The sequence below is a fragment of the Dicentrarchus labrax genome, unplaced genomic scaffold (genome assembly GCF_905237075.1).
Source record: "Dicentrarchus labrax unplaced genomic scaffold, dlabrax2021, whole genome shotgun sequence".
In the NCBI taxonomy this organism is placed as follows: Eukaryota; Metazoa; Chordata; class Actinopteri; family Moronidae; genus Dicentrarchus; species Dicentrarchus labrax.
In genome coordinates, this window is record NW_026136704.1 from 9078268 (window position 1) to 9104956 (window position 26689).

The following is a 26689-nucleotide window of genomic DNA, read 5'->3' on the forward strand; positions in this document are numbered from 1 at the left end:
TAACGCTAGGTGTGTAACAATGTGTGGGAGAGGTGACTCATTGGCGGCTGCTAAAGAGGTTAGCGTAGATGCTTCTAGCATCAGTTATATCAGAACTGGAGAGTATTTCTTCATTAAAGGAGGGCAAAGAAAGGCACTGAAGGCTTTTTCTCAGTGGAAAATATGTTTTTCCTCTTCTCCAGACTGGCTTTTGGTAAGAGTGACTGTTATATGGTTCGTTGATCTGATTGGTTGATTCACGCATCATAGATGTGATAGACAAATTGTTCATCCAATCACTGGCTCAGTATTTTTTGAAAGTGCCTTCCCCTTTCCAAACAGTTTCCAATGACGACTTCCCAGATGATTCGGTTTAAACATCAGGTTAATGCCAAAGCTGCTCATCTAAAGAACCTGCACTTGATTGTCTACTTGCCCCTTTTGCTAAGAACTAATAAGACTACCTCCAGATTGTTTTACATTTGACCATCCATAGAACTTATTGAGAATAAAACATAGCTTGTTGAGGCTGTTTGAACTAGCTTTTAATGCTGACTTGAGACAAGCCCCAAACACCCACAGTACCAGCCAGCGATCTCTCTATCCTGAGTTGCCCCTTCTTTCATTTGCACCCACACACATGCACATTTTCTGGTCAGGAATGTCCATAGATATACAGTCATACAGAGCCAGTTACTTGTCATTCTCGCAGTAGTATAAACTATCATACTTTCTAAACCACCATTGTTTTCTGGCATAGCTGATAATTTGATTGGACTTCAGCCATTGTCTAAATGAGTGATGAATTATACAATAAATGCTTGTAGTTTTACATAATTTAGCCCAAGCACTTTGATATGAATTATGAAAAATCTTGTTTATTTAATTTTCTGTTCCCTTGGTGGTATTTCCTTTTTAGTGTAGAAGCAAGCCAGGTCCAAGCATAAAGTCACACAGAATCTTTCTTTGTTTAGAAAAGGTTGTGTGGATTGTGCATACATATGTACAGGGTTGTTGTTGTTGTTGTTGTTGTTGTTGCTTTCTGTCTTACTCACTTGTGGGACTTTTTGCCCTCCGTGCCCCCGGGGCCAGAGCCGCAGTCGTGAGCCTGAATGATGAAGGTGTATTCCTTCTGCAGCTCGCAGTCGACCAGGCCGCGGGCCCTCAACTGGCCCTCACCAGACGTACCGTTCAGCACCACTGCCTCGAATGGAGCCTCCAGCCCGTGGATGTTGAACGCACAGATTTCCCCTAGAGACCAGGAAGAAGGGAGGGAGGGAGGAGAGGGAGGGAGGAGAGGAGGGGTGAGGTCAGTGTTAATCGCAGTCAGTCAGGTGGAAAATGAATGATGTGTGTGTGTGTGTGTGTGTGTGTGTGTGTGTGTGTGTGTTTCTTAAGGGAACTTTTATGGATATTTCTTAGACTGTATGTCTTTCTGATGGGTAACTTGTTGAGGGAATATAGCAAAGAAATACCACCCTCACCCTTAACTCAAAAAGCTGCTTTATCCTTATTCTTTTAGGAGGAACAAGCAGACATTTTGGCTGCTGACTTCTTCACTCTGCAGCGATTATCACCTCTTTTAAACAGATATGTTGTGTCAGGTGAACGTAACACAGTTGCAAAGTGGGAGGAGGTATTTTAGATGCCTCTATCCCAACGTCAATGTAATGCAGCATGATTTCCTTCAAATCTTCTCTGTGGGTTCCATTTCTATGACTTGAGTTGTGCACCTGGCACTATGTGTCTGTTTAATACAAGTCGGACTGTGCCCCTCGCTGAGTCTGCACTCTGAGAGAGGCATCAGACAAAATGCGCTTGGTACCCTGTAATATAAAAGCATACAAGCATACAAAAGAAACAGCAAATGTGAACTCCAAAAAAAGAAAGGCATGTTCTCTTGTACCAGTGTTCCCAGGCAGTCCTGGAAGTTAAACTAGTAACTTCTGGAATATTGCTATAGTCAAGGGGAAACTGCAGAAGTGTGTTCAGAAGAGTATATGTGCTACAGGAGAGCTGGGCTGGCATAAATAGGCTCCTCCTGTTCAGTCACCTTCAGTAATTTCTACTCCTACTTTAGACTTACCAACGTATGTAATGTTGAAAACAAACCATCATATAGACAGGAGCAGCAGGAACTCACAGTGGAGGTTTATAAATGGATCATATTCCCGTAACACACCTCCTGTGTAATTGCTCTTATGAAAAACACCAAGGACATTCCTGCTGTTTGCCCCCACTCCCTCCACACCCAACATGTAGCTCACCAAAAAACAACATACAGCGCAATTGAGTTACATGAGGCGCAAATAAAACTACAACGCCTCAAAGTCACCCTTTTGGAGAGATATACAGGAAGAAAATCCATTTAAATTCGGAGTGAGCAACTGACAAGAGCAAAACAAAAGAGCCAAGAGGCGGTTGACATTTATTAGCAGGCTGTATAAAGAAGCGGTCAATTTGTGGAGTTGGCGAGGGAAGTTTTTTTCTTTTCTTTTCTCTTTTTTTCTTTTCTTTTCTCTTTTTTTTTCCTTTTTTGTTGAGACTTGTCGTCCCCTCACGCTTCCACTAGTGGGATTTCAGGAAATCACTTAACGCGGCCGGCTCACACTCTGACCTGTGACAGCTAATTGCACTGATATCACTTAAACTAACAGCAAAGACTAAATTGGATTCCCAAACAGCTTTGTGTGCGCATTGCTCCTGGCAAGTTCTGATAAGAGCAACTTTATTTTCTTCCACCTTCCCCTTTCTCTCCCCTTTCATCCTGTTTCTGTCATAATCCCCCTCCACTTTACCCCCCCCACCCTCCCTGTTGGGGCAGGGGCTGTGAAATGGCAATTTCGCCCACAGAGGAGCTATAGGCAAAATTAAAAAAGAAAGAGCAGAAAACGGGAAAAGGAGGACAGAAAATGAGAGAAATGGAAGGGGGGTGTCGACACTCTCTGCATGCTGTTATAACTTCCCCCTCTGTATTGCCTGAACAATGACTTATCAGAGTTAAATGGGCCCCTACAATATGGAGAAGCATGGCTTGCCGGGGAGAGCAAAATCCTAAAATGGCACTGAGCAAACGGTGTGCGACGGGGAGTGACTGAAGATGCAACAGTCTTGATGTGCTGCTTCTCTCAATGGTGCACCACCGTACAAAACAGGCAAATGGGAAATCCATCACCGCTGGAGCGAGAAATAAATCCAATATACACAGGCAAGTGCAGAAGCTTCCCATCAGGGTGAATATGCTGAGAATATGCTGATGGCGCACGCCCACAGTCGAGGCTGGGTGGCCCGACATGTTCCTCGTGATTTAATTGTAGCTGGTGGGGGAGCAGGGGGGATAGACGGGTCAAGGTGACCGCAGGATGAGGACCTCCCTCTTTTAAGTCTCAAACACACACTCAAACAGCTCAGGGGAAGGGGGAAACAGGCCTGTCGCTTCATTTTTACTTTTGTGTTCGTCTGCCTATCACTTCACTCCAGACCTGATAAGTGTTCTGCCACCCGCGGAGAGGCAAAGACTGCTGGTGGTGGAGGAGGGAGGGACGAGGGTGGAAGCGCTGGCCCCGGCGGCAGCGGAGGAACAGATGTTGGGCGGCTGGCACTTGGCAGAGGCAGAGAGAGCTCACAAACGCTAATTACGGCGCTAAACTGTTAGCTAAATATGTGTCTCCGTGTCACATTAGGCTTTTAAGAGGTAGATTTATGGTCAGGAGGAACTATGTCTTGTTGAAGGGGGGCCATTTAAAACTAATGGATGCAAACTAATGGATATGGATGTTGCAGTTCTATTTTTTTATTAGTCTATTTGCTGGGTTATCATTAGTGTTTGGTTATTTGGCATAATGAATAGTTTTTATGATTCAGTACTCCATGTAGTATGTCTGAGTGTAGTATGTTTGATCAGTATATACTTAACCAGTAAAACTTTGATACAAACTTACTTCACTTTTTAAACACCCTCTATTTGTCTCATTCTTTCCTCTACCTTATTCTGCCACTGTGATTACTAACTTTCCCCTTGGGCATCATTACATTTTCATTTAATCAAGTCTAAATTAATGACTGTCTATTAGTCGGTGGAAATGTGTGCTCAGGACCTAAGCTGCTGTCCTGTTGGTGTCAGAAGTCGTGCAGCACTCGAAACCTCAAGGGAATCTGGCACCGGTCCACACTAGACTATCTTTGAGGACACAGAGCTCATTATCAGTGAAGGCAGAGACACTTTACTGGCAACAGTGGCCTCTGTTTGCAGAGCTGTAGGAGTGTGACAAAGTATCGGGGGCCACAGCGCCCCAGGGCCCCAAGTTATTATCAAAGCTGACAGAGCATCGCTGATGAGCTGCCTGCATTGGAACATATACACAAGCTGCTTTTCCTGAAAAGGCACTCTCGCACGTAAGTGCATAGATATGCAGAGTGGCTGTTTACTGAGCTAAGTAAGAGTGGAGATATCAGGTGGCAAACAGTCGCTCCTCGCATAGCAAGAAGAGGAAGAGAGAGATATGAAGGGAGATGAAAGGAGAATGCTGGGAAGGATGGGATGATGGCCACCGCCTTAGGGCAGCTCCGATCTCCCTACTGGAGAGTGACCAAAGCACAGGCACGAATACACACACTCACACTCACTCAAACTGTGCCAGTTTGGCATCTCTTATCAGAGCTGACATGCCTTTCATCCTCCTACTGTTGGAACACACACCACATAGACAGCAAGTAAATCAGATTACTTATCACACTGTTACCGAACACATTCTGGACCAGGCATCAGTTTGCTAGCACCAAAATATTTGCACCCACATTATCTTAATATTTTTACTTTGTCATTTTTATTAAATCAACCTTATTTCCACAAGAGTTGTGGTCTACTATGTGGCGTACACAGTTGTGATTTCAGCTGCTTTTCCAATTTGGATTTGGCATGAAATTATCTCTTGTATTAGTCACCCGCATAACCTGCTAATTCTCCCTCTCATTTTAGTCAGTGAAACACAATCACACGTCCATAAGCACTCTAGGATACATGGATACACACACACACACAGACACACACACACACACACTCACACACCCCAAGCCTCTCAGCTGCAGTGCAGAGATAGACTGTCAGCCTCATAACTCTGTAGAGGGCCGAAATTGAAAATGCTGTAATTATGCTCTTCATGAAATTAGCCAGCCGAGGAAAAAAACACAATTGAGAAGCTGTCCATTCTGGAGATAAGGATTAATACTAATCAAGCCTGGATGTTCAGACTGGAGCACATGAAACCGGAGTGGTGTTTGTGTACAGTGTGTGTGCGAGTGTGTGAGTGTGTGTGTGTTGGATGGGGAATTTTTAATTAAAGACGCACTTTCTCAACAGGGGTTTAGAGTGGGGAGGGAGCATGTTTGTGTGTATGACTGTTGTGTGTGTGTGGGGGGGGGGATGATTTACTCGACCGTGAGCTTGCCACCCCCCGTCTCCTCACTGTTAATTACATTAAAGGCTCCTCTCACAGAGTTAATGACATCCTGCTGTCTTTTAACAGAGTGAACACCCACCCTCTGTGTATGTGTGTGTGTCAGAGTGAAGGATGGAGGACTGAACCTGTCAATCAAACTCTCACGTCAAGGCAGCGGTAGGTGGGCTCAGGGGAACTGCTAGAAATTCGGAGCCTGTATGGGATAATTGATGGTTTCTGCCCCCAGTTTGGTGCTCCTGGGTTGGCCTTTTTTCTGTCTATTTCCTCTTAAAGGACAGTTTGACAAGCTACCAAATACTTTTCCTGCAGTAAGAGCAGCAAACAAATATGTTTTCCATGATAGACTGTGATCTTTGTTAAGTGGGACTAATGTATATGTGCATATGTTGAACAACACTGTGACGGACATATATCCATCCATCACATATTTTAGTCAAGTAGTAAATATTAAAATGGTGTTTCTCATTTAAAGGGTACTCCAGTGGTTTAGTATTGCACTTCCATAAAGTTGGGGTACTTGTGACTTGTGATTAAAAAGAAAAGAATAGTCATAATTGGTGCAACAGAGGCTGAGATATAGTTTATTATAGTTTCATATGTGTGTGGGGTCTGCTTTATTTAATTTTTTCTACCCATCAGCTCCTCAAAGGTCCAGTGTGAAAGATATAGGAGGATCTATAGGCAGAAATGGACTATCATATGCATAGGTATGTTTCCATTAGTGTATAATCACCTGAATATAGGACTCATCGTGTTTTCATTACTGTTAGAATGAGCCTTAGTTATCTGCAGACGCCACTGTTCAACTTCCATGCTGTGTTTCTACATTAACCAAACACTGGCTCTAGTTACGTTTCATTGCCACCTTCCTTTCTCCTTTGTGCTTGGAAGGGGAGGGTGAAGCGGGAGTTGTGACCTGCAACTACACCGCTAGATGGCACTAAATCTTACACACTGGTCCTTTAAAGTCAAAAGTTACAATCCTGTGTTAATTGTTCAGTTATCTGCTGTTATATATCAAAAAAACTCTCTCTCTCTCTCTCTCTCTCTCTCTCTCTCTCTCTCTCCTCACACTAATGAACTGATCTTGATGTGTAAAATTGAGTTCACCTTTAAAAGACGATGGTTTTTCACTTGTTTCCACGCTGGCTTTTCTTCTAGAAGTGAGCAATATGAGCATAAAAGTAAGCAACATTATAAAGTGAGGTGAATTAGAGTAAGTCTGATGAAGAGAAACACCTCTGGCAGCAGCTTTTAGGCCGAATCACCAAGCCCATGCTTCTAAATCTACTCTCTCCCGGCATTTCACTGGACGGCAGCGCTCCGGGTCCTGAAAACATCAATGCTATTTTGTCTTAGCAGCTTGAAAGACCTGTTAGCTCTGCCAACTGTGTGTGATGCCATACACCCACCTCCCCGTATATGTCAATAAAGTTAATCACAAACCCCAGCGGGCGACGTGTCAATTACTTCAGCCTAGACTTGGAGCAAAGCCAAAGCACTGCTGTGCAAGCGTCAAACTATCAATAACAAACTGGCATCCAATGCAGCACCGGCTAAAACATTACACTAAACACAAACACCTCAATTTAATCAGTTTGCTACTTGATGGTTACATCCACTCAGAAACAATTCACTCAAGCTTTTCAGCCAGTGACAAAATTTCACAGTAGTGACATAGCAATGGATGGTGTGCATTTTTACTCTTTATTTCTTATTGTTAATTTCAGAACATTTAGTGCTAGGCTGATATTTTAAACTGTAAATGTTGTGAGAAATTGCATAACCCAATGTAAGGAATTCTGGGATTAAATTCATAATGAATTTTATTAATATTTTGACACAGTCACAGCTTCTGCTTACCGTTTAAATCCTTCTGTGTGGAGTCTTTACAACCCTCTGTAAGATATTTCTATGTAATTTATAATACTATAAGGCCACATTGTTGTTTTCTGTCACCACGAAAAGTCCACTGTGCACAATGACTGGATTTACGCCATTTACAGTGAGTCTAAGCCTGGATTACATATTTTTTCCTTCATTATTTTGCTCACTGTTGCTGGATTACATTTGGATTTTTTATACTTCTAGTCTGATCTTGATAAATCACTCCCTGAAACCCCGCAAAATACAAGCACACTGACACTCTTTTCTCTTGGTCACATACATAAGTAAACCAAGAATATGACAAAGGAAGAAAACAAGAGGGGTGAAAGTACTGTTAAGGATTAACAAAACACAGTCAAGGCAATCATATTAAACACAGAGAGGAATCAATAGTTTCTATTTTCCAATTCTGTTCATGGAAATGGCCTCTGGGGAGAGCATGTGTCCTTGTCTGAGCGAGGCCAGTTAGAGTTCAATGTGTTCAAATATCCGTATCAGAGTTTATGACCCCCATTAATGCCCCTGAGGACGTTCTCTGCACAGCGGAGCTACACGATGAACAAAGACCATCGCCTCACTGACACTCTCTTTGACCATGGATAGGGTTTATTAGATCTAAGGTCAACAAAGCAGAGCAAATGCAACCACACAACAGAATATACAGAGTATGTCTAAATTTGATGGAGAGCCTCCATAGAGGAAATAACCCCTTGTCTACATTCCTTTGTATGATGGAATATTTAAAAAAAAAAAAAAAAAAAAGACCTAAGACTGTGTACAACAAACTCAAGTTACTGACAGCTGACAGTATATTATATAATCTGATGAAGCTCATGCATAGATTATGAGAAGTCTGTTGGCAAACTCACAAACTAAAGAGATTCCTGTGGCATTGACACCATTTACAGCTTTCACTAATGGTTTTCTTGAAATTTAAAAAAAACACACAGTGGGGCGAAGTCTGTACTACAAATGTAAGTCTACAGTTAGCAATCAATCTTTTTTTCTTCTTCTCCATTTTAATTTTCATTTTAATCCTCCATCCACATGAAACTGCTTGCTTCTCCTTCCAAACAGCCTACAGAGTGTATAAATCTGAAAACGCCAGCTTGGTCATTCAGTGTGTATGGGGAAAGCTGAAAAACGGTGACGTAAGCCTATCCAGTGAGGGCCTAGGGGTATAATCGCCTCCAATTTTCTCTGTGAACCTTTATTTGTGAACCCATTCCCCCATTCAGCTGGGGAATAACTGCTGGTTAACAGGTAGTATTAAAATAAATCATAATTAAATAATTGTTTTGTTGTCTAACAATAGATGCAGAAATGTATGTAAACTGTGTTTAATTGTGTACGCCACATCAGATGTTCTGTGAGCCAATGCCACCATCACAAGACCTTTTTTAACTATGAAATTGTGAATTCAGCTGTAGTAAAACAGTAGAGGTGATCACCACCCCTTGCAGATGAAGATTTTCATAAAGGACGGACAGAGACGGGGAAACCCTAGAAAGCATTATGGCATTGAGGAAGACTCAATCAGATAGTATCAAAGGTTCCTGGAAACAGCGTGATGAACTGAATAAGACCTCAACCAGGGATTAGTAGGCATTATAATAAATCCATTCATCTGAAAAAGGACCCCTAATGTGAACACTCTACCCAATATTCTTCCCATTCTTAGCACAAGGCATCACCCACTGCCCTTTCACAGAGCCCAGTGGAAAATTAAAAAGTCCCAGTTCCAGATCGCTGTGATGAAATAATTATCCCCATTCCACATTATGTAGTGCCACACTGCCCAAACACAGGCTGAAATCCTGCCATTAAGCTATCGATCATCTCATCGCGTAGCGGCGGCTCCGGCAGCCGGGCCCAGCTGTTCACCATCATCACCACTGAGTTTTACAGGCTCTGCTCCAACCGCACAATGGATATGGCTCCACTCACCCTGCTTTAGTCTGCTCATGATTCAACAAAACCTGGACCAAGGCCAACGTCAAGCCATAAGGGTTTGTCCAGTGTGTTCAGGGATAAAATCATCTGTGTACGAAGCAGAGGCAAAGATGGATGCTGAGTTATGTTTTGATATTTGCAAATGCAACAAGAAAATATATTCTTTATTATTAAGAAATTATTATTAAGAAATGGGGTTAGCTAAATATAGTTTACGATACTTTCATGGGGTCATTATAGAACTATACAGGCATCATGTCCCCACTGACAAAAACACAAAATGTATGCTAATCTTGTTTTTTTGCGCTATTAAGGGATTTGAGAGGGAAGCAAGATCAAAATGTTGATGCTGCCTCAACACAGCCCCCATATCTCTGGTGTATTTTATATGTAAATTGCTATCAGTTACATCAGCCTGTTTAAAAGCTCATGCAGCCACAGCGTCTATGAGGCAGGAACCTATCTGTTATAGTGGAGTCTGTGGTAATGAGTGCATTAGGCTGATGGCGCAGTGAGAGTGCGGGATGGATGAGCTCGCTGTACAGCGGCTGCTGCAGACTGTGAAAGACGATGGCCTCGGGTGACACTTCTACTACCACTGCTGGCAGTGTTTACCTTCAGGGGGGAAGACGGGAGGAGAAAATCGAGGATGGTGGAGAGGAGAGAGAGAGGAGGAAGCGAATACAGAGACGCCAGGCGTGTACAGTATGTCAAAGGATAGCCGCAGAAAAAATATTGTTCCTGTGTCTGTGGGACGTCCCTGAAGAGGACTTGCAGAAGATTGTTCTGTGCCTAGTCCTGAGAGAACCTCGAACAGAGAAGACATTGCAATCATGGCAGTCAGATGAAAGACAGATGTGATGGATGAGATATCCTGATGGCAGCTACAGTAGAGAGATGATTTCTGCCTCACGAGGACTCAACAGACAACACTGTTCAACGTCCTCTTTAAAGTTTGTGTTTATTATATTAGTACAAGAGTACTAACAACAAGTACCTCAGATTTGTCAGGTGCAGAAGAATCACCAGACTGTGTGTCATTGACTGAATGGTTGCCATGGCTGTTGCTACAACCACAGGATCAGTGAGATTGTCCTCCCAAGAAAAACAGCAGCACCAGTAGTTTCAGCAAATAGCCAAAGACAACATGTCAAAGACCTTTAGTGGCCCTAGTAATTGTGAATTTTGTCCATCGGGAGCAAAGGAGGAAGTAGTGTGACATTATTATTGAGGCAGAAGGTCCACAGAGGGAGGAGGATTATTTGAATCCAACACTCTTTCCCTAACGCTAACCAAGTTGTGTTCATGCCTAACCAAACCTTAATCAAAGCGTTGTCACACAATAGAGAGGGCATGGACAAACAACATATTTTGTCACTTTGGAAGACTTGATGGGATCAGTACACCTCTGCAAGCCAAGCTTAAAACCAATTGCAACAGCAAATAACCAACTAACATTGTGCGCACAGGGAATTACGAAGAGCTATCGAAAAAGCTACAAATACACTGAAAATATGAATTATAAAATAAATATGTCAGTTTAATGAAGTCAAATATATATTTAAAAAACTGAGGAAATTTTCAAAAGGGGAATTCTAATCTAACAATAAGGTGAAATCTGAACAACACACAAATTAAATAGAAAAAGAAACAAAAGAAACAAAAAAGAATGGTTAAATTAAAACAGCAGAGGTTAAGGTATTCTGAGTTCTGACCCATTTACTGTAACATGGCATCCAGAAAACACTGGTCCTACATTTCCCATAATGCAACTTAGTAGCCTCTTTTGTTGGACTGCCTGGTAAATACCTACATCATTTAAACTACATTTGGTATGCAGGCTTTCCATTAGAGTTTCAAGCCTAATCAACAGATAGCATTTATCAGACTGATCCTAATGTGTAAAATCTGTGGTGTGCCCCTTTAAAAGGATGACTGAACTAAGTGCTTTTTGTTGTGAAATTACAAATTGGCTACAAGCATTGCATTTTAAGTTGCTTTATTCAGGCCCATACTGACATTTTCGAGATTCAACCACATTAGTTAACAGAATATGTTTCATCTAGGAAGATCTTAGAATGCCTCTCCAGTTTTAGTAACAGTCAGGCACATTTTTGTTTCCCCCAAACAGAAACTAAAAATGCTTAGAGGCAAAATGTTCTCCGAACTCTCATTGGAGAGAAGTTTGCGTTACGGCAAGTTGTGAAAAATGACTTGACTTTTTCTACCCCGGTCTTCTGGCACCAGTGGGCCACCATCGCTCACTGATACTGTTCAAATTGGGCCAGGGACCTGGGAGTGTGAAGGTAGGGCAGCCTCTGCCAAAAATGTGTGTGTGGGTAGGTGGGTGCGTCGGAGCAAGTGAGAAGGAAAGGTAAGGGATTATGGGAACAACAATACACATCACAAATATGCTTCATAGACTCGATTTCTTTCTGTCTACACCGTTATTTTAATTTTTTTACAGCTGTGTTTGTGTGTGTGTGTGTGTGTGTGTGTGTGTGTGCGGTAGATAGGGCAGACAGGGGGCGATCAGGTTGGAAACATTGATAACAGCCCGGCTGATTTGGCCTCTTGCTGTTCCTACACCTGTCTCCTCTCCTAAGTAAAAATGTCGGTGTATGTGTGTGTGTCTCCTGCGCTCTCTATTCTCCAGTGTGTGTCCTCATCACTGCCTTCCACCCCTGAAAACCTGCACCGACTGAAAACACTCAGTGATTGGCTGGCCAACACACGAGCTGGAGAACAGCTCTATCCCTCCTATCATTTATTCCTCTCATTCGCCCTCTCATTTATTCCTGTCGTTCGCCCGCCGCCATTTCTCAAATTCAGCTTCTTATTAAGTGTCTGTCATCTATGCCATTTGTCCATGCCGCTGCTGTTTCTCAATTCCTTCATTTGCCCTTCATACCGTTCTCTCCTCCTGTTTTTGTTTGACCTTGCAGGAGAATTACTGCTGTGTATTTCTACTCTGAAATTGTGATTCTGTCCTTTATTTAACCAGGTATGTCAACAAAGGAGATACTCATCGTAGGTGGCTGGACTAGAGCAGTTCAATGTCTTGATCAGCAGAACAGTGTTCATGACAGCATCCCTTTAAGCATAAGCCTACTTCCTTCTGCTATACCTTCTCATTTTCTTTTCAATAAAACCAAATATCTAGACCTTGATAAGATGCTGATAGAATGACCTGCTCCTTTTGTAACAGTGCAAAAAAATAAAGCACCAAAACAAAAGTTGAGACTTCCTATCACCACTAACTGCATCACTTTGTGAAAATTAGTTCCCAAAGTCTTTCTAATATCTGTTCAAAACCTGTTTTCATGCATTGTCAATGTACCACAGAATCAAAATGAAGTCTTATTAAGGCTGCTGTTGAACTAGAAAACCTCCTGCACATTGATGTACGCCAAAGCTTGCTGTGTTCTTGCTGTCGTTTCCACTTCACTCCCAAATTAGTCATCTATCACTCCCTTTCCTGCCTGCTTTCGCTCTTCTGATCCTTGGCAGTAGAACCTAGCTGGATCATTCAGTGAAGGCCCATGGGACGTGGAAGTCAGACTGCACTCTCCTGCTATTCAAAGCACAGCCACTGTTAGTGAAAAGTGATTAAATCTGGCAACACAAAGAGGACCCATTCCCTTATAGCTTTTAACTGATTTGTGATTAAAATGCTTTCTCTTGATAGATCAGGGGTCACATTTTACACTGTGTCACTTTTCATGCTGCCTCTCCACTTTGCAAGAAGGTTGATTGCCATTGTAGACCAGGACAAGGCAAATCCAAGCCTGGGAAAGTGCTTAGCTTGCATGCAAAATATATATTACAACAACACAGATACGATTTGTCTAAATGAATCATTTAAATGTTGAGGTTAGTCCCTACACACGATAATGTTGACTAATGTGGCACTAACGGGTTGGTAAGCTGTTTTTTTCCTCTGTGGCTGCTGGGATATATGCAGATTGTATAAGAAATAGACTCTATTGAAAAAGGCCTTTTTCTTTTTTCACTTTTCTTTTGACAACTATGTCATCGAAAAACACAAATAGATTTTCTTTACCTGCCATTCGCAATAAGATCACACCATGTTGCTCCTGGCACTGTAATACACTTCATTCAGGTAATTACCTATTAAAGAGGCAGCTTTCAAGCTTTCAGCCTTTAGTGGACAATTGAGTCCTTACAATACAGGATGGCTTGTGGGGTTAGTTTTATTCCCATAATGCAACATTATCTCAAATCATCTCGGGATATGACCCTCTATATACGTATATCACAAAATTACACATATTATACAGGTCCTGGCTGATAGACAAACTTATGGGCCAAATGATGGGTCATTTAACCATCATTAGGGCATTTCTATCATAAAAGCATCATAAATGTTCCTTTAAAATAACGTAATTACTGTAATGAAATGAGGTGTTTCAACAGCCACCTGTGATCAAGAAAGGAAAGGCCAGATATGGACTTTTTTACGCTACTGTAGGTTGATATGCTTTCTTGATGGCAGGGTAAAATCAATTATAACTAATAGCAAAGTAAACTATAATGTGCCATTTTCAGTTTGTGTTCATTATATGCAGTCTAATCATATGCATTCATATTTTGGATGGCTACAAACCTCACGATGCCTACACACTTCCAGTGTCAGTGCAGGGAGTAGTGTTCCTGTTACATAGTAAAGTGAAAAATAAGGGTTCCTTACCCTTAACCAAGGGCTTTAGTTGATTTAGTTTAGTTGATTTGTGTGGCCGCTTGCTGGCGGCACAACAAGCTGTAAACACAACACTGACACTTTCTAAAGTAGCTGCGGTGAATCTCTTGGCAAAAAAAAGCCTATTTAAACCTTCAGCAGACTTGGAGCATTCAGGCATTAGATACATGTTTCAGGATACCATTTGCCATTTGGTGCTGGGAAAACAGCTGCCTGATGGCGATGCTGATGAGAGTGTTGGGAATGAACCAAAACAGTAAAGTTGCAGGCTGTAACAATGAGCTGATAGATGATAAAAAGATCTGTTGAGTTAAAGGGACATCTTTCACATTACTCCTAATCATTTGATCCAATGTCAATAGAGAAATAGTGAAGCTTTAACCCTACTACCATAATCACAATATTTCACATTCTTAGCAGATATTGTAGAAAGTAGGTTTTGTAAATAAATAAATGAATGTATAATAATTTGTCTATGTTACAGCCGATGTACAGTGAAAGTGCAATGGTAGGTCAATCATACAGATAAGCTGCACTAGAAAATGCCTAAACATTTTATTCCAAAACTGAAATGAAAATTCAAGGGATTTTATCAGAAGCAAACAGCAAAATTACTGTAGGTTTCACACCCTTTCAGACTGAAAGGGAACAGATCAAGTGGATATGTGAATAAAGCAAAATTGTTTGAAAACAACTTTGAAAGCAAATAGATACAAACACACACATATATAGGTCTTAAAGGTAATGCAGGCTAATTGAGAGCAAGCAGATGTATGGGCTAAGCCATAAATAATGTATTTCCATTTCTCACATTTCTTCCACAACAACATTTTAAAGCAAGGGAGGTCTTAGTGATAGAGTACTGCCAAGTGTGAACATTAAGGATGTTATTAAAATAGTACAACAAGGCTTGAACTCTCTCCTTGACAGTATACTGTTATCAAAAGCTAATAAATATTAGCAGAAGATGCAAATGTTCTTTACTGCACTCTTCTGATTCTTGGCACAGGGTTATGTGACACTTTTAACCTTCAGAGTCTTCTTCTTCCCGCCCACAGCTCGTTACTCTACTCTCTCAAAATCTCCTCCATCGTTCTGCCTGTCTGTCCTCCATCTCAACCAGATCCATTCACCTGGTGCGTCTCTGCCAGTGAGCTAATTAACATTAGCACTTTTACAACCCTTACATTATCTTTACTACAGCTTCTCAGTACGCCACATTAACTGCAGTATAGATGCTGTCAGCTGTTCTGGAAACAGCCATAGCTATAGCTGAGCCACAGGGCCTGTACCACTCAGTGTTACTACAGACAGAGATAATGTCAAATAAAGCATCATTTAGTGAGATAAAGTCAAGTGCTAATTGCCAATTTAGGCCCATAATCACTGCTATGTCTGACATATAACAATTGTATAGCATATTCAAAAAGTCAGAAAGTTGGTGGTTCAATCCCCGGCTCCTACAGCTGCATGTCGAGGAGTCCTTGAGCGAGATACTGAACCCCGAATTGCTCCCGATGCTGTTTCATCGGCGTGTGAATGTGTGTGTGAATGTGGCATGTAGTGTAGAGAGTTTGAGTGGTCGTAAACTAGAAAGGTGCTATATAAGTACAGTTCATTTACCATATTTTATTTTGGAGTTTGTGTTTCTCACATTTGATTTAAAAGACACACTGTGCAGATTTCTTGTATTGTAAACAAACAAAAAATATGTTTACATTCAGTTGTTTCTCACCAAAACACAGAGTGTATCTTTGAGGTACTAGAAACATCTTGAATGCATTTCCTTACCCATAACGTTTTAAAAAGTTTAAATCCTACACCTTTTACATCCATGTTTAGTAGTATTCTTCTTCCATGTTGAAATGTATTTCTCTCTATATTTGAAGGAGGCATGTTCAAGCCAAAACAGGGTCTTTAGTTGCTATTAAGTAAAACATTCATGTATCCTGACATAATCCAGAGAAGAGTACAATGTATAACGTATTTATCTAAAAAAAAAAAAATGACTATGTGTTAGAAATAAACTCCTAAAGTAAATTTGGGAATTACTATAACTGTGAAATGGTGGTATGCTAAATCTCTCATATTTTACCTAAGTAAATATCATAGCAATAAAGTATGAAAATATAAAGTACTGCTATTTCAGTGCCTGAAGATATTTTTTTCTTGAATCCATTCACCTCTGTGAGCTAAGATAAAGACAGCAGAGGTCGAGCTGTGAAAGCTGTGATTGCTTCCTCTTGCAGGTGGCTGGCACAAAAGTAAACACATAAAAATACAAAAATAAATGCAAAAATCATGAACAACAACAACGTAGGCATGCATAAATGTAGTAACATTAAAGCCTTGAAATACTATTAAAGTTTATCACTGAAAGTGAGGTATAATTTCTTCAATACTAAAATGTATGACATTAAACAGGAAACACATCCTATGATTCCATGGGAATATGTAACACTTAATTAATATTAACAAGATGAGTTGAACATTGATTCATTAGAGTTAGTCATGAGGCCTTCTAAACTATTTATGACTACAACAGCCCATGTGTGAAGAGGAGATTAATAATGCATTATTCCCTGCCTACAGCAGATGATGGACAGTGGATAAAGTCTTAGCTGCATGCTTGTTGGACCCTCTTTTGATGCTTGATCAATATTGAAAAAGATAATGAGAAATGCTTCATGCATGTTAATGTATCTTCACAGCAGCCATGTTGTCATATTTACAGGCTTGAAATCCATCTTTTTTCTTTGGACTATAGAGAATGTAATCATAGAGACTGATATCATGGGCCAGTCTGCACAAGTGTCACTCTCAGTTATTTTCAATAATTTCCCCCTGAGGGTATTATCACACCAGCCAATTTGGGTTTTGGATCTTTTGCTCAATCCAGCACAGTATGTGTGTGTTTTCACTGCTGCCTCTACAGACCACTGCATTTTCTCAGGAAATCTGCGCGTGCATATGTGTGTATACGCCTTGAGTGCATCTTATCCCCCATTCACCGTGAGCTGGCTGAGCAAATTGATACTGCTCTGGGATTTTTGGCGATCTGTAAGTCCGCTGTCACGGTGATGAGAGCAGCACAAAGACGGCGGCGGTGCAGTAAATGTCAGCATGTCAGTGAGGAGTGACACAGAACATCCGAGCTTGCCACGTGGGGCCCGTCTGCCTCGACCCAGCACACACATGACAAGGCCAAATTCGTACAAACAAGAATAATCCCCCCTCATATGCTGAATAGGGAATCACACGTGCACATACACACAAACACATACATATAATACAGGTACAAGAATCAAATTCACCAAGAAAGATGTTTAAACATGGGCTTCAACACTGCGTATCAACACTAAATCAGTGAAATATCAGGCATACCTGTCGAGAAAAGCGGAATTTCAGTTTCACAGGCTGAGCATTTGTTCTGCGTGAGTGTGACAGATGTGTGTGTGTGTTTGTATGTCTGTGTGTGTGTAGGGGAAGAAGTAGCCATACATATTCAGGTAGTTGCACATGTGAACACATCTACTACCCCCTACACAGGGGGGTATGTGTTTGCCAGTGATGCCAGACATTCTGGGAATACATGTGTGTCTTTGCAGTTTTGAACAGACAAGAGCTAAGGTTGCACACATGCACAAACACACAAATATCAAGTGGGTGGAATTTAGTGATTGTTTATTTGCATAAGTGTATTGACTGGTGCTTCTCTTTGCTTATTTTAGATGCTGTAGTTCCCTCTGAGAACTATAGTATTTTGCTGAATATTGCTATGTTTAGCCAACAGTCCATTTTACACCATTTTGAATATATGTCTTGTATTTGGGGCATGAAATTCTACCTGTGATATTGGTATCAGCTTTCTGAAATCCAGGCAATTCTGGTTTCTGCGATTATTCACACATTTTATATGGCAGCTAGCTGAGACTCCTGATTTCGATGCCATTTTGAGTCCAAGGAGGTATGTTTTTCGGAAAGGCAATTCCATGAGGATGTCTAGCAGCTAAACAATCAGCATGTTAGCAATGTCACTGTGAGTTTGTTAACATGCAATCTCTAAAAATAAATATCTGCATATAAATACAGAATCTACAAGCAAGGTACAAGATGTTAACATGGGTAGGATTCTGGTTTCTGTAGTCTAAGTAGTATTCACCAATCACATTTTAGCAGGATTTGCTTGCATGCAGGTAAACAATCCATATGGAGAGAAATATAGGCAGAATGCAGTGGCCAAAAGGCAGTCTTGGAACCTTGAAACCTGCTGGCTACTAAGGAAGCCCTGAAACACCGTTCCCCGTAGAGGCTAAATCATTATCAGATGTTAGCAGACAGGCAAAATGTAGTTGTTAACATGATAGTATACATGTATGCATCACATACCAGACTGTAGGTCTACCAGGAATCCAAAATGTACAGAGGACATGAGAGTCTGTTGTAGAACATTTACCCAGGGATTATTACTCCTACATGGTCTGTAAAATTCTCAAATAAAATGAATCCACATGGGACTGAAATCACTGTTTGACTCACAACATTACCAGTTCTCCTCTGGTAAAATTGACGGCTTCCTGGGAGAGCTATAATATTCAGACAAAATTGAAAAAAAAAAACTGGCCCTGTCCTGATGGTATTAGTGCTAAATCCCGTCCGGACTCGTGTATTTTGAGTGACGTCCCAGGGTTGTTTTGTTATCCAGGATCAGGATCAACTTCAAGTAGGCCTATGTCATCACTCTAAACTGGATCAGATGATTACATTTATTTCCTTCTGCTATAGAAGACAAAGTCACTAATATCTACAATGAATCCTCATTCCAATACATAAATATTAAATTGTCTACATACATACATGGTGTAAATGATCATTAAGATTTATATGTACAGGCTTGTTATATGTAGAGATCCCCACCCCAAGTGAGATGTCAATTCCAAAAGAGATCTGATAGAGGAAACCCTTTCTTTCCAGAGATTTGCATAATTTCATGACACATTGTCTCGCAATGACGCACATCGTGTCTCTGAATCTTTGTCTGCACACACACACCATCACTATTCCCACAAGTTTCACTGCCGTCACATTCCTGCCCGACCCTCCCCAAGGACTGTTTAAATAATGAAATCTGCTTTCTGCTCAGTGTGTTCAGCCTTGATACCACTGATGGAACATGATAACAGCTGTCTCTGTCTTGGCATGAGGAGGGTTAGAGGAGTAGGAAGAAGCGAAGGAATTGACTGTTTCATCCCCCAGAAGACACCCTTTACGAGAATGGGATTCAATGCTGGGAAGTTCGGAGTGGGAAGCTGTCAGAGTCTCCCTCAGGGGGGGTGAAGGAGACTTAGGAAAGAACGATCTGAGCTTTTAAGCAGAGTGAATTAAGCAAAAAGATATGCTCATTGTTTTCTGTGCTAAGTAAAGTTAGACCCATGACAATGGTTTGTTAATGACAGGCTGATATATCAAACTATTAATCAGCTTTTATTGATAATCACATTCCAGCCCTGTTGTGATGAATATGGTGCTGTTTAATTTGTGACATATTATGGAGTAACTGATTCATGATGTCCTGAGCTAATATCAGAGATTGAAATCAGGCATGATCAAGTCACTTTTGGATTGATCGCTGTCTGCGACATGACACTTGATCCTACATAATATCATTTGTGTTCACTCAAATAACTTATTAGAAATACAGCAACGAGGCACATTTATATGACAGGTGAGTCACCCAACGTATGACACATCAGGATGAATCAGACACACAAACATTGCCAGAAGTAGGAGGTTTTAATGTAGTTTATGTTTTAATTAAATTCACAGTGGCAATGCTAACATGCTGATGTTCAGCAGGCATAATGTTTACCATGTTCATCATCTTAGTTTGTTAGCATGCAGACATTTGCTAATTTTCACTAAATACAAAGCACAGCGAAGGCAGATGGGAATGTTACATTTGCATGGCACATTTGGTCATAAAAGGCAAATTCAAACTTTAAGATGATGATGGTGCTAGACAAAAAGTCACGGAATGACCAAAGTTAGCATGGTTCATCCTCTGGGAACAATGAATGAAAAGAATTTTGTGCCATCTTGTAGATGTAGATATATTTCAGTCTGGACCACAGTGAAGATTGACTCACAGAAAAGGCTGATTAATTAATCAATACTTCTGTACTACAACTGAAAGGCCATCGACTAATTTCTCACAACTGAATGTTCACAAATAATTATGATTAGGTTGCAGCTCTGCAATCAGCACTTCTTGACATTTATTTACATAAAATACTTCAGTCATATCACTGGATTTGGTTCAACAGCTCTGATAAACGCAGGGAAACATCAGCAGGAAAGGGAGCTCGTCTTTTAAAGCAGGGTAAACCAGAATTTATACAGTTTCTTCTGGATTTAAACTGGAAAGTTCCAACAAAGGTTCAGTTTATAAACCAATTTATTTAAACTACAGTAAAAGTATTTGTTCCCGCCTAAGGCCGTACATTTTCTACCATCAGAAAATTAAATTAAATTTAGAAAATGCACCTCAAGACAGAAAGTTTTATGTGGGGATTCCCAGTCATATTAATTTAGGCTGAATTTAAGAAGAAGCATGGCTGAAAGCAATCAACACATCGAAGCTGATCAAAAACTTGTAGTGTATTCCCAACCAAAGACCGACTGACAGTGTTTATAAAACTAGTGGGCTGATGAGTAGAAGAGAGCATGGAGGGGAAAGAGAGTAGCTGAATCCCAGTGAGGGTGAGGTTGAAAGGTAGACGAAGAGCTTGATTGATTGAGTTTGGGAGAGAGATGGGGGACTATAGACAAGTCAGAGAGAGAGAGAGGGACGGTGCAAACAAAATCAGAGAGGGAGGGAGAGAGAGATGCAGGTGGATTACAGTCTAATCCATTCCTCTCTCAGTGTGCTCTTATTACATTAGAGCAGAGTGAGAAACACAGCGCCACAGGCTGACCTTCTCTAACTCCATTTCATTCCACTGGATCAGACCAAATGATTTGATCTGAGCTACGCTGCCCAGAGAGAGGAAGCACACGCTACTGTACAAGCCACTGTCGCAACACAGTCATCATTCAGCACAGATTAAAAGTCACACACGAAGGAGGCGCAGCAGACACACATCGCAACGCAAGATGTTATAGCTACATATTAACAGTGACCTTTCCGCTAAAGATATGTCAGTACATCCCATAATCTAATCCAAAATCCATGTATTTGTTCTGTATGGTAACATCACAGGAAAATATTAATAATTACACATGTGACAAATGAAAGACAGGAAAATCCAACCTCCAGTTATCTAAGTCTTGTAGAATTTTTAAAGTGAATTGCCTTGCTAATTACAGGGGGAAACGACGCGGCCTACAGAGATGAGGTCCTGAAACCTGGTGAGTGGTGTGCATCAAACAGCCTGGCACTAAACATCACCAAGACCAAGGAACTCATCCTGGACTTCAGGCGGAATAGAGCCGCCCCTGCCCCCCTGTACATCAACGGTGAATGTGTAGAGCGAGTCCTTCAAATTCCTCGGCATCCACATCTCTGCAGACCTCTCCTGGTCGGTCAACACCACAGTGCTGGTCAAGAAGGCCCAGCAGCGGCTACACTTCCTGAGGGTGCTCAGGAAGGAGCAACTAAACACTCAGCTGCTGGTGACCTTCTACCATTCCACCATCGAGAGCCTGCTGACCTACGCTGTGACAGTGTGGCACTCCAGCTGCACAGAGCCCGACAGGAAGCGACTGCAGAGGGTGGCAAACACTGCACAAAAAATCATCGGCTGCCCTCTGCCTTCCTTGACTGCCATCTATAACTCCCGTTGTCTCAGCAGGGCCAGAAACATCTTGAAGGACACCACCCACCCCGGCTTCCATCTCTTTAACCTGATGCCCTCTGGTAGGGGCTTCAGGTCCATACGGGCCAGAACAAACAGACTCAGGGATAGCTTATTCCCCAAAGCTGTCACCATACTAAACTCAAACTCGCACTAATGTATTTATTGTAATGTATTGTATTTATTGTATAGTCTTTTATATCGTGCTAATTATGTGTGCACTTTTATGGAGCTGCTCTTTAAATTTCATTGTACTGTGTATAATGACAATAAAGGCTTTCTATTCTAGTCTATTCTATTCTTATTACATATTTAGCCTGTATTTCTTTATTTTTTTAAGGCAGATGTTTGCAAACTTTTTTATTTTTCTACCTACTCTCTTTAGGCTTTCACTTCCTTTAAAATAAGACTTTGGGACATTACATGCAGTATATTTTTAATTTCAGGACAAGTTGGGGTATTCAGAAATGCCCAACATTTGTATGCGAGTTTATGATACATGTTCTGGGATATTTTCTTAAGAAAAAAAGCATAATGCAATTTTAAATTATTACCAGGGCTATAAGGACCCTTTTGATGGGACTTTCTAAAGGATAGTCTTATCACAAACATACTGGTAGTGTAAAAGACACACAGAAATTGTTTTGTTTTCTTTTGGCATTATAGTTCCCTTTATGCACTGGGTGATGAAAACAGGAAGTGTAATGTTGCTATGGTGTGAATGGGTTAGTTTTGGGATGCACTGAAAAACATTCAAAGACATCTAAATGGGAAGAATATATATATCCTAAATTGTTTTAGAGAGTTTTGCCTGTCTGTCTCACTCACTCATTACTCATTAGTGAGCAGTAGATTGAGATTTCAGACACTTATCAATCATTGTCTTGCCTGAATCGTCACCAACAGGTGTAGAATTGCACAGTGGTCATTTTTGCAGCAGTAAAATGTTCAGCATTGCATCATGGGATTGTTAGCAGAAAGTATATGTAACCTACGCTGTACGTTTTCACTCCATAGTGGGCATGAATTTCACACTTAGAATTCAGACACTCACATAAAAAGGCAGAGGGTAGATATACTGCACTTTATAAGAAATGTGGAGTTATTTTGGATACAGCCCTGGATGGAGTTTTCGGCCAGGAGGAGTGACTTTTCTGGAGTCTTGGTTGGAAGATTTCAGAATGTCACTGCTCCTGGCCACATTCAGCACAGACATTTAGGTTTGCGTTAGATTAAAGAAACAAGATATAAGTGAGCCTTAGAGGTGTTGGGAGGTGGAGGATTGGTTGCTTTCAGACAGAGCCAGGTTAACTGCTTCCCCCTGTTTCCAGTCTTTATAAGCTAATTTCCCAAAGTGTCAAACTATCCCTTGAAGTTATAAGTATGTGTTTCTTTATTTTTCATGAAATCTAAGCAGATCTATGGAAGTTGTGCTGTTCAAATCGAAATTGCAGTTGAAAACAAAGCTGACCCAATGGCACATCTAGAGGCAGCATCCTCTTGACATTTCATCGACGTTTCATTTTTGTATTACGGCAACAGGTTGTAAAAATATTGCAAATGGCACCTTTTTCATTGACAAATAGCCGTTCTTCAACCCTTTTTGTCATGCTCCTCTGCTACACCTCTGAAGTATGACCTTCACTTTCTAACTTTATCTATTTAATTAATCTGTTTACCTGCATTTTTATGATTTAGAGACCACACTGAAAGGGCAGGGGCACATGCCTCACAAGGGTCAATAGAGTTGTGTTTTAATAATGCATGCATATGAAACTAATTCATATTCAACCAGCAACACACTATGTTTTGTCTTTTTCTTTGTTGCTTCACAGCCTGCCAGCTAGTGTTGTGGATGCTGCGCATTTCAAAAACCTCCCGCTGTTGCCTTATATGATCTGAATTTTGAAGACTAATAGCAATATATGCTTTCAATTCCTGAAACTCCCTTATTTAGAAAACCCTACAAACTCACATCAACATGAACTTAAGTGTCTACTCCAGGAACAGCTCTTCAACGGATCCGATAGGAACCTCAAAGGATCTAGCCAATCAATGTGTCTGCAATTAGTGTCGCTCTAATTAGAAACCATTGTTCTGAGCACCGGCTGTGGCAGTTCATTCGTCAATATGAAATTAAGCAGCAGCCACTTAGCATGGGATTACTATCATGAGTTCATTTGTATCGGCATCAATTCATTTGCGTTGTTCGCCGCAATCATGCCTTGAGGCTGCATGTGGGAGTCCCTGAGAAGTGTGTGAGAGGCGTCCGTAAAGCTTGTCATATCTGAAAGAGAGAGAGGGAGAAACACAAAGAGAAAAAGACAGAAAGAGAGCACAAACTGTGAAATTACTACCGATTTCTTCCTGAGGAAAAGTCACTTATCGCAAATCAAACAGAGTAAATGAAAGGAGCAGTGCAAATCAAATAGCCTATCTTAACCACCTCGGCAATATCCAGCAGCTAATAAAACATTCCGTCCTGAGACCCCAATTTCACATCCTGTCTTGTACGACTCTGACACAGGCGGCGGCACTTCAAATTACAATGAGCGATGTCATCATCGCAAATGTATCATCACAAATGTATCATTAAGAAAGATGAGAGAGCTGCTGGATTTCCACGGCTATCTCTGTCCCTGCCTCTATCTTTGACACCTCCTATCTTTATCTCCCTTTCTCTGTCTCACACACACACACAGGCAATCATGCATACTGTACACTTGTGAACACGCATGTCTTTACATACAAATTCCTGCTCTCTTTCTCCCTGGGGACAACGTAATGTAATTGTGTGCAGCAGTGGCTTCCACGGTCATTTCCATCCTTAGTGACAACTTCTGGGAGGGGCAATTTGAATTAAAGCAGCTTCCGATGTTATATACTATAAGGCAACACCAAGGAATTCCAGTCCCATGCAACTCACAGCGAGGAAATCCAATTTAAAAGAATTCAAATGCACTGAATGGAAGACAAAAAAAAAGCTGCATTCACACGCAGGGAGTATATCCCTCAATGCACAGAATGCTTGTTATAGGCTACAGTTTGATACACTGGCACAACCTTGACTTATTTTTATGACTCAGCTTTGCGTTAAAAGTTATCGAGCTGTGGTTTTGTAAAAAGCTACAGCCATTACTCAGTTGAGGCATTTCATTTGTGCTTGTATTGTTCACGCAGTCAGTGTAAATGAAAGGCAGTAGGGACAGAGAGAGAAAAACAGGACCTTGATGGAAAAGAGCGCTCTTTCTTACAAGGGCTGAGCCGGCTAATGTGCACTCGCTATAGACAACAAACATATATCACTGATGAGTAATGAGCCATACTCTGCTCATACTCACAGCGGAGAGAAACAACATTGTCATGCTGTGAGTTAATTATAACTATGTAATAGCAAGAAAAGGGAACCATTCAGTTAGGCAGCAGGGTAAAGTCGTAAAAAGTCTGCATTCAAACTGCTTGAGACGAGTGATGAATGGCTGCACTCCATTTGCCGCTTGTTAGATAGTAAAAAATGGGGAAACCTGGAGGGACGGCTGCATATGAAGTGGCAGGTATGACATTAAAGCTGCAGTAGGTAACTCTAACGAAAAATAACTTTCAGTCATATTGTTCACTACATCCTGACAGCAGTACATGAGACAGATGAAAAAAAAAGTGGTTCCTCTGGCTTCTACTAGTGCTCCAAATGGCATTTGCAAGAATCCAGCGCACCTGAAAGAAAACAACCAATCAGAGCCAAAAAGGACAGTTGATCGTTGAGTCTCAATCCAAAGATGTCAAATACTGATGCTTTGGGTTGGCAGCTTGAAGAGTTTATTGCTGAGTCTCATTCCCAAAGCATTTGTATTTGAGGACCTTTTCTTTTAGATGCGTTGAATTCTTGCAAATGCCATTAGGAGCACTAGGAGAAGCCAGAGGAACCAGATTTTTTCACGGATTATCTGTCTCATGTACTACTGTCAGGATATAGTGAAAGTCTCTGCAAATACGACAAAAAGTAATTTTTTTAAAAGTTACCTACTGCAGCTTTAAGTATCCTATTAGCCTTTGATAAACAGTAGCACATAGATGAGATGCTGCGGTTTATTTTCATCAATTTATTGCTTTTGTTTATTAGTCTGTATTTTTTACGGTGCTGTCAGGATTTGGAAAGGCCAATATACAAACACACTCAGAATAAAGCCGCCAGCACAAAACATACTGATCAGATGTCTAACTGTAAAAACAATAAATATTTGATGGCTGCATTGACAACACACCACTCATGCATCAGCAGAAGATATAATCAGTAAAATTCACTTGCAGGAGAATACCAAAGGAGACATGACATGTCCTATGAACTACTCAAAAAAAAAGAAGCTCTATTTCCATCTACATCTATCAGTCCAGCCAACCTGAATTCATTAACTGGCACCTTCAAGTAACAGACAGAAACACACAGATTAGCAGGGCATTGATCATACAGGTTGCACAGCTCATTAAAGCAGGAATTAACCATTTTACCATTTAACATGTGGTTATAGACTGGTAGCCACACTGAATTCCAGGGCAATTACCAGATCGGATCTAATTGATGATAAAGACCTGACTCCTCTTGTTTGTTTGTATTTTTCCTCATTCACTGGGTTACAATTTTAAGGTACAGCTTGGAAAATATGCTCTCACAACCAACCTCCCAGTGTAAACTTTTAATTACACTTGCTTAAGGCTCTACACACCACTGGTCCACCCACACAGGTGTTTTCACTTTGCCTGACCAGGACCATGATCAGATTGTGTTTGATTGACATCTTACAACTTTTTTTGGTTGGCTTTTTTGGTGACCTCACAAAATT

General features: G+C 41.0%; 1 protein-coding gene across 1 annotated transcript in view; it reads right to left on the reverse strand.

Moving 5' to 3' along the window:
• The window catches only part of LOC127362019 (calsyntenin-2-like), a 241269-nt gene that overhangs the window by 99119 nt on the left and 115461 nt on the right, over nt 1-26689 (reverse strand). The window contains exon 3 of the mRNA XM_051397268.1: nt 1035-1230. Within this exon, the coding sequence (XP_051253228.1) occupies nt 1035-1230 (196 nt within the window). The remainder of the gene's footprint in view (nt 1-1034; nt 1231-26689) is intronic.